Raw genomic sequence first — 12,875 nt, 5'->3', positions numbered from 1 at the left:
AGACAGAGTGGGGAGCAAAAGAGGCAGATTGACTGAAATACACTGCTGAGGGGAGCAGCGGGCAAGATAGGAGAGGTCTACTGTGCCCTGTGGGTTACCTCCCTGGCCAGGGATTGAACTTATGCTTGCTGTGGCTGCCAATAACTTGATAGCACTGAGATATAACCCTTTGTGCCACCAGGGTGGCCCCTTGAGAAATGTTTTGATTAAATAAAGTTAAATTGGTTTCTTGATCATGTGCACTCACAAGGCCATGAATTTGTTCATTGTGACCTTCCCAGACAGCATCAGTATATGAGAATTTGACTGGGAAGCATTTCATGATACAGTATATTCTTTGGAACACAATTAGGCATGCCTAATTAGGAGACTTTCCAAAAACTCAGCTCCCTTTTTTTCCAAAAGAAGGAAAATATGATTGGTTTTGGGTTGAAGTCAGAGAAAGACCTCTAGGAAAGAGAATCCAGTAGATTCTATTTGGACAAAAGTGTGGCAGTATATCAGGGTGAGAGCGGAGGTGCCAGAGAGAGTGGAAAACAGAAAAGGTGGATATATTGAAATATACTGCAGGAGAGCCAGGGGCAAGACAGGAGATGTCTGTACAGGAGCGAGGATGTGGAATTCCCTTTTATAACCTATTTTCAAGGGCTTTTTCATCACTGGGGGGGTCTGTCTCTACCAGTTGCTATCTGCTGGGACATTAGATTTTGGTGGACCTTCCTCAGAGCAGGTGTTCTGCTTAGTTCTGCTTGTCCTGTTTCCATCTTCCTGGAAATTCTCAATGTGGCTTAGCTCCCTGGCCGGGGATCGAACTCATGCCGCAGTGGCTGTGGATAGCTTCATAGTGCTGAGACTTTAACCCCGGGGCCATCAGGGAGGTCCCTAATGAGATGATTTAAATAAAAGCCCTCAGCAGAACATCTCACCTATTGGTCATGTAGACCCAAGGCCAGGTTCCCATAGCATCTCTGTCAGTTTCCTTTTCTTTTTTTTATTTATTTTTTTTTATTATTTTTTTTATTTTTTAGAGGCATGCTTTATTTATTTGTTTTGCTGGTTTGTTTGTTTGTTTTGTTTATACATGCACTGGGCACAGTCAGAAGCGCGGGAGGGTGAGAGAATTCACCAGAGCCAGAGCGGGGAGCAGAGCAGGCAGAAGGACCGAAGCACACTGCTGAGGGGAGCAGCGGGCGGCAGGAGAGGTCTGCGTGCCATGTGGGACCCTCCTCTGGTGGCCGGGGAGCAGCCGGGGATCGAACCGGCGCAGCAGAGGCCGCGGGCAGCTTCGCAACCCAGCGCTCAACCGCTGCGCCACTAGGGAGGCCCAAGTTTCCTTTTCTTATCTATTTTGTGTCTCCCAGCATTGTTCAGCTGAGCAAAGTACAGAAACTAAGTTTTAAATATTAAATACCCTGAGATAAAGGCCACCTACCTGGAATTCCTCATTCTCTTGATGTGTCACTTACTGTTCTGGTTCGATTGCTTCTCCTGGGTGCCACCTAGGAGGAGAGATACAGGGTGTGGAGGTGCTTTAGCATAATAAAAACCGGTCAAGTTTTTGACAACCTCAGCAAGATTTTGTCATGTCTTTTCTGTTTTCTCCTGGAATTAATAGATGCAAAACCATTAAACCAAGAGAGTTTTTAGTGCTTACCACCTGAGGGAGAGGTGGAGAAACTGTGGTCACTATAGGCAGACTGGAAGCAGGCGTGGGAAGGTGAACTGTTCCCATAGGAGGAGTGCCATGTAGGAACATCGTGAAGATGAAGGCAGGCTTGTTCTAGTGAGTCAGGAGCAAGGAAGAAAAGAGAGTGAGGCTGTTCGCTTAGACTGAACAGTGTCCCTGGCATTTGTTGTGAAAAGATCTGGTAAGGTTTCCCCAAATACCGCATTGTAGAAGTCCTAAGCTGAATAAAGTGTGATCGTATTTTCAAATAAATTTAGAGGAGGTTCCTTTGAATCAAACCCAGTTTATACTGCCTTCTCTTTCCTATATTTGAGCAAGTAGTTAGGATTTCTTAATAATTTTTGGTCTTTCAAGATAATATTTTATTTTTAAATAGTATTTAATCCATACTTTTATTCATTCTTCCCTCAGAGATTGACATTGTTTTCAAAGCCTAATTATATAGATTAGAAAAAAGAAACTGTGTTTGGACTGTGAACACGGCATATGTGTAATATGAGGGAAAAGGAGATTCCTGGACTTTATGTAGGAAGGAACTAGGAGGAGTTCACTACCTCTCCTTTTTATTAAATCATCATGAATTAGGTTTGTCCTGGACAGTGTTTTGCTTAATTTATCTCTACTGAAATATGTTCTCTTTTTTTGAATATAGTCCAAGCCTAGAACACCACGTGATGCCACGCCCCAGATCCGCAACCGAAAGCTGGCCGCCCAGGAGCCTGCCAGTGTGCTGGAGGAGGCCCGACTGAGGTGACGCTACCGAGGGCCCCTTTCAGACAGTCAGACATGTGCCTCTGCTTTTAGTCACATAAAATGGGAGTAACTTCAAGCCATGCATGTGCATTATATAAGCAGAGAGTAAAATGAATGTGCCTAGGTGAGCCAAAGTAGACTTTGAAGGAGTAACTTTCCAGTTGCTGCCCCTATTTTCTTGGGCATGGGAGTTGATTAAAGGTGATTAGTTAGGATACTTTCTCAGTTATGGTTTTCTTTAGAACCGTCTAGGGATGCCTTTAGAACATGTAAGCCAAGATTCTATTGGAAATGAACTGAATCAGATTCTCTTGTGGGATGAGGTACACCCATGGGATTTGTAGAGAACTCCCTAGATGATATTTACCCTTGCTTATGAGGCCAAATGAAGAGACTAGAGAAAGAGGGCATTCCCTTGAATCTGTGAGTGAGGTTTCATATAGAACTAGACACGTCTTCTTCATAGATTAGTGAGTTGATGGTAAAATGCTTCTAAAATCCTCCTTTTTCATTTACCACCAACTGTAGGCTGCATGTTTCTGCTGTGCCTGATTCACTTCCTTGTCGGGAACAGGAATTCCAAGACATCTACAACTTTGTAGAAAGCAAACTCCTTGATCGTACTGGAGGGTAAGCCATGTTGAAGTGGTCAGGGCAGAATGTCTCTGCTATTAATACATCACCTCAGGTGTTAGAGTTCAAGCATATGGTCAAAAGAATAGTGCAAGTTCCCTGCTCAGGCTTAAAGCTTCTGACACAGCTTTTGTTGTCAAAGTAATTCTATAAGAATAGAAATTGTGTCATTCAGACAAAATGAAACTGACCTTCTAGTGGCAGTTTACGTACAGCATTGCTACTAAATTGAATGATTCTATATGAACAGGTCCTGCTCTGACCAACTAATGATGGTCTTTACTGCCCTCACACCACATTGCAGGGGTGACCATCCTTCCTTCAGCACACATTCCCATATTCCTAACTTATGACAGTGTGAGGTGCTGGTGCAGACCTAACCCACAGGACTTCCCTTCTTGTCCTAGATGCATGTACATCTCAGGAGTCCCTGGGACAGGGAAGACTGCCACTGTGCATGAGGTGATACGCTGCCTGCAGCAGGCAGCCCAGGCAAATGATGTTCCTCCTTTTCAATACATTGAGGTCAATGGCATGAAGCTGACAGAACCGCACCAGGTCTATGTGCAAATCTTGCAGGTAAGCAAAACTGATTGGCCTTTTAGAAAGTGCACTTTCCTGGCATATGAAAAGGGAAATGTTTACTTAGCTTTGGGCATATTACATGTTAATGACATGCTATAGATTCATGTAGTAATGATTTTGGAGGGGCTTCCTCAACTTGCCTGTGGCTCACTTGCATTTCAAATACAGGCTATGCTTTTGGTGCCCTCCAGGTTCAGGTTCAGGCTAGTGTGGAAGGCAGGGTATAGGATACTGAAGTCCTTAGACTAAATAGGTTCCTCTACTTGCAGATTTAATCTTAAGTCCAAGGAAGTAAAATCCTTAGTTTACCATGCCTATTTTCCCCCACACACACACATTGCAGAAGCTGACAGGCCAAAAGGCAACAGCAGATCATGCGGCAGAACTTCTGGCAAAGAGATTCCGCACTCGAGGCTCTTCTCAGGAAACCACTGTACTGCTTGTGGACGAAGTAAGGAGGTGCCCACGGGAGAACTGGAGGAGCTCCTAACTATAATGTCCAGGAGCAAGCATTGGGTGGGAGGGAAGTCCTGGCTCCTTCTCATTCATTTGAGCCCATCTTCCGGTGGTGAGAGGTATCAGTCTATTGACAGATGGTTACAGGTCTTTGCTCTATGCCTTGGCTCAGTATCTGATTGCCCCTACATTTCTCTTTGTTTCCCCAACAGCTTGACCTTCTTTGGACTCGGAAGCAAGACGTAATGTACAATCTCTTTGACTGGCCTACTCACAAGGAGGCCCGGCTTGTAGTCCTAACCATTGCCAACACTATGGACCTCCCAGAGCGCATTATGATGAACCGAGTGTCAAGCCGACTGGTAGGTCCTTGGGTTGTTCTCAAGTTGTTTTTACAGATCCATAAGCTTGGCCAATGAGTTGTGTGAAAAGAAACCAGAAAACTGAAAACTAAAAACTACAGCATCTGGCACAGCTTTTATTGTCTAAATAATTCTATAGGAATAGAAATTTCTCTTTCAGAGGCAATTTGATAAGCAGAGAAAATGGGAAAAGAAATGTGATTTCTGAAATTCTTAAAATTCCTATATTGGAATTAAATATATCACCATTGCATAACTTTTTCAAACATAACTTCTTGGTGTCCTGCCATCTATGCGCTCTTAAACTGCACAGAGCCCTAGAAGTTTAATTATTTTAAAAAAATAACTTAAGACAAATAAGGGGGTTGCAATTGTGTGAGGAATATAAAAATAAAATTTATTTTAAAAAATAAATAAATAACTTAAGACTTACCCTTGCTAGACAGCGTTAGATGGTGAATTATAGCAGCGAGCAAGCAGGCGCACTCTGCTCTTGTGGACCTTGTGGTTCAGTAGCAAGCACAACATCAAGTGTATACAAGCATGACACATGAAGCCAGGACCTGTGTCTGTACATACTGTAGCGCCGAAAAGTCTCCTACCATCTCGAATGAGAGCACCTCTGCTTCTATCTACTTTTATTCTGGTAGAATAAAAGTTTCGTTGAAACTACATGAAAAAAAACAGTTGAGAACCACTGTCCCACAGGATACCACTGGCCACTGTTAATCATGCAAGGAGCTGGAAGCAGTTGTGGTTCTGGGATGAAATGTTTAAATTGTTAGATGGGACTTGGAAATCAGGTTTGGGGACTGAAGGGTGACTTTCCACTAGGACTAGTAGGTGGTCAATGAACTTACTTAGGTTATCTTGGCTCCCCAGGGTCTTACAAGGATGTCCTTCCAGCCATATACTCACAGTCAATTGCAGCAGATTCTACTGTCCCGACTCAAATACTTAAAGGCCTTTGAGGATGATGCCATCCAGTTGGTATCCAGGAAGGTAAGCCACTTTCAGGGAGCTCATAGCACTTACAAACCAGCCAGCAAATCTTTGCTGAGCACCTGGCTATGAGGCTCTGTGCTGGTGCTCTGGGGATGAAGAGAAATTTAGGAAGTCCTGTAGAAGCAAGTAACAAGTAGAAACAAAATTCTGAAAAATTCCTTTACCTTCTTTTTGTATCATTCTTTAGAATACTGTGTTTACATATAGTTTGTATATAATTATACATAAACTAAAATTAATTGATTCAGAAAAGAGGTAGTTTCATATAATGAAAAGGGCAACATAGTCAGGTAGACAAACCTGGTGTGAATTCTGCCTCTTAAAACATAGAAAGTATGTGCTGGGTTATAGGAAAGTTATTTTAAAATTCCTGAACCTCAGTTTTCTTCTCTGAAAGATGGGAATAATAGTTTCCTTAGGGGCTTTATGATAATTAAATAATATTATGTCTGTCATATGCCTGGCAACAGTACACATTCCATGGTAGATAAGAGGTCTTGGTACCTACGTCCTCTAAATTCACTGGGAAAATGCCAAATGAGATTTAACTCAGGCTCATTTCTGAGGCTGCTAACTGTCTCAGGCTAACTGCTAGAAAAGCCACATGGCCACCTAAAAAGAATTATAAGCTTTTATTTTTTGCTTGAAACATTGTGAACTCTGAATAATCATCATATACCTCTAACACCTGCTCACAGCTGAGTACAGTCTTAGGTACTGCAGAGAGGAGCTAGATGTGGTGCTTGTCTCCAATCTTCGCTTTGTAGAAGAGAGGTCCTCAGAGTTCATCTGATCTATTGGATAGTTTTTTACTTTCACTTTCTTTCTTTTTTTTTTTTTTTTTGTGGCACCCTCGCCCCTGGCCGGGGAATGAACCCGGTGCTGCTCGCAGCCCAGTGCTCAACTGCTGTGCCACCAGGGGAGGCCCTAGTTTTTTACTTTTGCTTTCATGTAATTGGATAGGTTTTTACTCTTGCTTTCATGTAATTTCTGAGATTTTTTTCTCCTTGTAATGGTCCTTTTTTATGTCATCCTATTTATTTGAGATGTCTTCTCCCTTTCCCTCAGAGATGCTTTTGTCTGTTGGTTTGGGTTTCTAGTCAGTGTCTACTATTGGAGCCTTTTTTTCATACGTCTTTGTTGTCCACTCAGGTGTAAGAGTGGAGATTCAAAAACTGACTGGGAGCTCTGAGCACATGAGTGGACTTGCTCACTGAGAGGCTCACTGTAGGGAGGAGGAGGACAGATTTCAGTATCTTTAGTTCTTTCCCATTGGCATAATCAGATTTTCCAGAATAGGGTTCCATGTCCTTCCTAGAGGACAGTGTTCTGGCAGCAGGGGAGGTGGAATGGAGTCAGAGAAAGTACAGATCTTCCAATTTTAGCATGCAAGTGATTACCATCTGTATTTGGTAAGGGATACCCCCACCCCTGGACACTTAGTGCCCTGTCCCTTCCAACCCCCCACCCAGAGGTATTTTTTTAAATCCTTGCTTGAGAATAAATCTCTGCCATGTTATAAGAGCGATAATATCCAGGGCAAAGAGTTTTATGGAAATAGTACAAATTACCAAAACACAAAATTATTTCACAGAGGAGACTGCCACCTTCCAGTAAGTCACCAAAATGACCAACACAAAGGGAAAGAGGAGAAGCAGCCACTGTGTGTTCTGTAGGCCTTTTAGAAAATGTGAAGTTATTCCTTTGGCACATAAATGCAAATAAGATTTACAAATAAATGCAAGGCTGGTATTGTAGACATTAAGGGGATAGGCGCTGTTCAAAAAGAAATGCCCCATAAATGTTACCATGGCAAAACTGGAAGTATTTATAATGTTACCCCACAGTGGCTGGCATTGTTGTCAACAAACATGTAAAGGACAAGATTTTTGCTAAGAGTATGTTCCTATTGAGCATATTAAGTGCTCTAAGAACCGAGATAGTTTCCTGAAACATGTGTAAAAAAAAAAAAAAAGATCAGACAAAAAGATACGCCAAAGAGAAAGGCACATGGGTTCAACAGAAGCGCCTGAGCTGCTTCTGTTTCCCTTACCCCAGCAGCCATCAATAAAAGGTGCTCATGGCTGCTGAGGTTCACAGGTACACTTTGGGTAAGAACTGCTTTGGGTGTTTTTCTTCCCTCCCACAGTTCCCTTTCACTTTATTTTTAGGCCTCTGCAGTGGATTTGGGGTTCTTGCTATTTACTAATGACTCTTAAAATACTACTTCAAAGGCAGTAGGAATGGTGATAGGAGGACAGAAGTGGTGTGGTGAGATATTCATTACAGGAAGGGAAGAGTATAAGGTGATTCTTCTATTTTTTGGGTTACTAGAAAAGTGATTTGTGCTTTGAATGTCTTAAGTTTGAATACTGAAAACAGAAATATGCACAAAATATTTTAAGGCTTCTATCATCCCACTTCCCAGAGGTCACTACTTTTATTGTCTTAGCGGCCTCTGTGGGTGTGTGTTTGTGCGTATGTGTGTACTTACATATATACTTATAGGTATACCTATATACTTATATCTAAGTATACATATATATGCTTATATAATTTGTTCTTTTAAACTTAACATGAATTTTGCTAGGAAATCATTTCAGGTATTGTCAGACAGAATATCATTGCCTGTAGTGACCGTTGGCAAATGGGGGGGGATTGCTGCCAAGCACTGGGAATACAGAGACTGAGAGCCTGTAGCGAGTCCAAGAATTCCTTTAGTGAAATTTAAAATGCAAGTGACCTTCTAAGTGAGCTTGGGAGAGAGTAGTAGATTCCCTTTGAAGGGAGCCCAGAAGTCCCTCAGCCTTTGTACACATGTAAAGGAAGGAACAACAGCACAGCTTTTGCCATTGTGGATTGGTCTGATTCATTTAACCAGAAATCCTCTGGGTACTTCAGCTTTGTGGCTTCCTTCCCTCTTGATCTGGTTCTGCTAACATTTACCAGGTAGTCTCCAAAATTCACCATATGCTATAAGGCAGACTCAATCTGTGACTTTATCTCCAAAAGAAGGTTCTGCCTCAGCCTTTGGCTTACTGCTTCTGAGGGCATACTTCTTTCTTTATGCAAGAAGCAAGAAGATCCTTGTGTTTGTCGATGGTTCAACAATGAGCTTTAGTCAAGAATCTTTAAGATTTTGGGCCTCTCTGGTGGCGCAGCGGTTGAGCGCTGAGCTGCAAAGCTGCGCACAGCCTCTGCAGCGCCGGTTCGATCCTGTCTGTTCTGTTCCCCGCTCTGGCTCTGGTGAATTCTCTTACCCTCCCACGCCTCTGACTGTACCCAGTGCTTGTATAAATAAATAAATAAATCTTTTTTAAAAAAAAAAGAATCTTTTAGATTTCATTTCCCTAATATTAAATTGAGTTGGGATTTTTTTTTTTTTTTTTTCCGCCTTTTCCATTGTCAGGTTATCTGTAAAACCAAGACAAGGGCTTGGACTCAGGGAACAGTCCTAGGTATAGTGTAATAATTTATATCTGGGCTTCTACCAGGTTCCCAGCCAGGGCCAAGACTTCAGGCTTAAATCCATTTGAAGTGCTGCCTTTTGTTTTCAGGTGAACACACAATCTGTTGAGTTTTTTTTCTGGACGGAGAGGACAAGGCAAACTCAAAGAACTAAATATTCCCTCTTGTAGGTAGCAGCCCTCTCTGGAGATGCACGACGCTGCCTGGACATTTGTAGGCGTGCCACAGAGATCTGTGAGTTTTCACACCAGAAACCCGACTGCCCTGGCGTGGTCACGGTAGCCCACCTATTGGAAGCAGTGGAGGAGATGTTTTCATCGCCATACATCACTGCCATCAAGTAAGATGCTTTCTTGAGACACCACTGGAGACATGCACAGTCTGGGATGGCCCTAGAAACTGTTTTCTCTTTCAGAGCTTTTACTCATTCAACAACCCACCTTTACTGAAGACACTGTTATTTTTCTTAAGGGGCACTGTCTAGTCAGGGAGACAGAAATGTAACTCTGGTATAACAGAGGAATAATTACCATTTATTTAATTACCTAGTGGAAATAAGAAAAAGGAAGATGCTACTACTTCTCCCACACTGAATGATATACTCAGCTCATGAAATGGGGGTGCCTGGCACATTTCCAGATGAAATCACTGGATTCTTTCACTTTTAGAGTGAAAGAATTTTCCACATCATTTTGAGACTTTGGGAGCTGGGGATAGCCTTGTCAAATAATATATTTTAATAAAATTTTCACAGTCTTTCCTCCCTCTTTTCCAACGACACAGAAAAGCTTTATTGACTTTCCCTTGGTGTGATGGCACAGCCACTAATGAGAATCCACATCTTCTTTTCTTTAAGAAATTCCTCTGTTCTGGAACAGAACTTCCTGAGAGCCATCCTTGCTGAATTCCGTCGATCAGGATTGGAGGAAGCAACATTTCAACAGGTAATTCATCTCTTTATTTTAACCCTAGATTTTAAAACTTTCTATTTTGTGCCAACCTGATTGTGATAAATAATATCAGGCTAGCATCTATTTTTATACAATATTTTTTATTGCATGAGAACTTTTGTAATTGTTCAGCATATTATATTGAAGGTTTACTATTTGCCAGACATTGATACAGGAGTTGGAGATTCAAAGATGAACAAGACAAAAGTTACTACCCTAACACAGCTATGTTGTAGGTGGGGGCAAGGCTCTCAGAATAATTTTGTTTAAAAAACAAATCACAAAGATTAATTCAGTCAGGCAGAGAACACAAGTTTCAATTATACTGAATAGATGAAATCATTATGGTCTGTGTAATAGCGGTTTATTTATAATAAAACTGGTGCCCACAGGTAATGTGCTATCTTAGAAAATGAATTGTTAAAGGCTTTGATTATGTGTCTGGAAGAGTGTGTGTGTGTGTGTGTGTGTGTGTGTGTGTGTGTGTACGTGTGCACACGTGCGCACGCATGCTTTTGTGTCTTAGACATGCAAATGAAAAGGTTAGTAAAACATTGTCCTATCAACTATGTCTTTATTTCCTTTATTTTATTTTTACTTCTTTAAATTCTTTTTTTAACATTTAGTTGCTGGTCATGTTTTGCTCATTTATTATTCTCCTTCTATAGCATTATACCACTCTTTTGTCAAGAGTGACATTTGTTTAAGTTTTTAAATATTTTCTTAATATTTACAATATACCTTTATCTGTGGTGTGTGCTAGGAACCCCAGGCTGAACTGATTAAACTCCCTGCTCCTGACAACCACTCAGTCTTGGTGCTGGTGGGGGGAAAGATTTTCAAATAGTTAGAATAGAGACTAGGGAGTGCTACAGGCTGCCTCACTGTCAGAGGGCTTTCGGACAGGAAAGTTTCCAGCTCTCCTCAGTATTCTCTCTAGGCTTTTGTCGTTTTCCAAGGGTCATGTATTGGCACCTGCCCATTGTATCTGCTAAGGAAAATGCCATTGTGGCACAATTTTATTTGAATTATGACATTTAGTTGTGGAACTCTCAGCCCCTGGAGACTAGTGACAGTTACCACACATTTTATGTCCATTAACTTATGAGGGATGTGGCAGTACCTTTAACAGATGAAACTAAAGTTCAATTAAAAGTTTGTATAATAAGAAAAAATTATAACTGTATGGTGATAGATGTTAACGTGACATTTTGCCAATATATGCAAATATTAAAAACAAAGAACTGAAAAAGTAAAATAAACTTGCCCAGGGTATTATATTTAGGTTACTTATTAAGGTAGAACCAGAATTCAGCACCTGCTGTTTTCCAATTCCGTGGTGAGTATTGCATTCTGCCTGTACTTTTATGCCCACCCATTGTTGCCTCCTGGGGTGGTAAGTATCTGGACAAAAAATGTCTAATTTTCCCAAAGAAGAAATAAGTGATCAGATAAGAGACCCAGGGCTACCTTTCCTTATAATCTTTGATTGCTGACCTTGGATTTGCTCTGTTTAGGTTTACAGTCAACACGTGGCACTGTGCAGAATGGAGGGCCTGTCGTACCCCACCATGTCAGAGACCATGGCAGTGTGTGCTCACCTGGGCGCCTGCCGCCTCCTCCTTGTGGAGCCCAGCAGGAATGACCTGCTCCTTCGAGTGCGTCTCAATGTCAGCCAGGATGATGTGCGGTTTGCACTGAAAGACCAGTGAAGGTCTTCACCAGGAAGGAGTGTGACCTGTGATCTCCCAGAGCCAGACTTCCTTTGTCGAAGCACATGGAATTGGAGCAAAGTATACTGAGTGGAAATGGTTGTTAGGTATTTTGGAATTTACCATTAAATAATTTGCTTTTTCCAGAGTTTGGGAAATTTTTGCAAACATGACATTGTAAAATCAAAAGGTCTTACATGACATTGTAAGACCTTTCCTATGGTAGGTCTTTGCTCTCACTTTCTGTGAGTACTCCTATCATTTATTTAGTGGTAGCATACCACATATACAAGTGTGCACACCATTACCTGTATGCATATGTGTATATATATATATATTTCTGAGAGAATATGTAAAAATTGGTTATCTTGCCTACCTCCGGTAGAGAGCTGGATGGTCTCTTAAGAAATCACCCAAGAGCAGTAAGAAGAGTGAAATGCCAAGAAAACTGAAAGATACTTGAAACTACTAACTAGAAAACATAATAATGATGAAGTTTAGGAGACAAGCATGAGTTAAGTGCGTTGCAAGGTTTGTTTTTGATGGAAAACTCCATAATGCCCCTCTACTCTATTTCAATGCACTGCAGGGTGAGGGTGGGGAGTAAGAGCTTGATGTTAAAATATCTAAAGTGAGGAGCCTCCCTGGTGGCATCAGGAGTTAAGATGCAGCCTATGAAGCTATCCACAGTCGCTACCACACGAGTTCCATGTAAGAGCAACCCACATGGTGCAGCAGACCTCTCCTGTCACGCCCGCTGCTCCCCTCAGCAGTGTATTTCATCAGTCTGCCTGTTCTGCTCCCCACTGTCTCTGGTGAATCCTCTCACCCTTCCACACATCTCTGGCCTGTACCCCCGTTCTTGTATGCATAAATAATCTTTAAAAAAAATATATATATATAAAGTGACTTCCTGACGAGGTCAGGCAGAAGCGCTCTGCCTGTGTTAAGCGTTCTTCTCGCCTTCTGATCGGAAAAGGTGCATTCGGTGCGGCTTTTCATTTCCCGGGACACTCGGGTATCGCGGGCTGGACGCAGCGGCAGAGGCCCCGCCCCCACGCCGAGGCGGGCGGGGCGCGGGGAGAGCGGGCGGCGAGCCAGCGACCTGGGGCCTCCCGGAGTGGAGGCGGGAGCCGGGCGCGCCCACTGTTTTGGCGCCGGCGAGGCGGAACTACTCGCGCAACCTGCCGCCCGGCGCCTGCGCGCTGGGGACCCACCCTCGAGTCACCTGTTGGAGCGCGGCGCCCGCGTCTTCTCGCGCATG

At 42.5% G+C, this 12,875-nt stretch overlaps 1 protein-coding gene across 3 annotated transcripts in view; it reads left to right on the top strand.

Annotated features, from left to right (window-relative positions):
* The window catches only part of ORC1 (origin recognition complex subunit 1), a 28,589-nt gene extending 16,096 nt beyond the window's left edge, over positions 1–12,493 (top strand). For all 3 annotated transcript variants that reach the window (XM_037498212.2, XM_037498210.2, XM_054690877.1), the window contains exons 10-18: positions 2,340–2,437; positions 2,969–3,070; positions 3,481–3,652; positions 4,002–4,109; positions 4,327–4,476; positions 5,359–5,478; positions 9,120–9,289; positions 9,806–9,893; positions 11,417–12,493. In XM_037498212.2, the coding sequence (XP_037354109.1) occupies positions 2,340–2,437; positions 2,969–3,070; positions 3,481–3,652; positions 4,002–4,109; positions 4,327–4,476; positions 5,359–5,478; positions 9,120–9,289; positions 9,806–9,893; positions 11,417–11,611 (1,203 nt within the window). In that variant the 3' untranslated portion in view covers positions 11,612–12,493. The remainder of the gene's footprint in view (positions 1–2,339; positions 2,438–2,968; positions 3,071–3,480; positions 3,653–4,001; positions 4,110–4,326; positions 4,477–5,358; positions 5,479–9,119; positions 9,290–9,805; positions 9,894–11,416) is intronic.
* Positions 12,494–12,875: the final 382 nt, after the last annotated feature.

Source organism: Talpa occidentalis, unplaced genomic scaffold, assembly GCF_014898055.3.
Source record: "Talpa occidentalis isolate TD23 unplaced genomic scaffold, MPIMG_talOcc4v2.1 talOcc4.9, whole genome shotgun sequence".
NCBI lineage: Eukaryota > Metazoa > Chordata > Mammalia > Eulipotyphla > Talpidae > Talpa > Talpa occidentalis.
The sequence above is the reverse complement of the archived record's forward strand: the minus strand, read 5'-3'. Positions and strand labels throughout refer to the sequence as shown.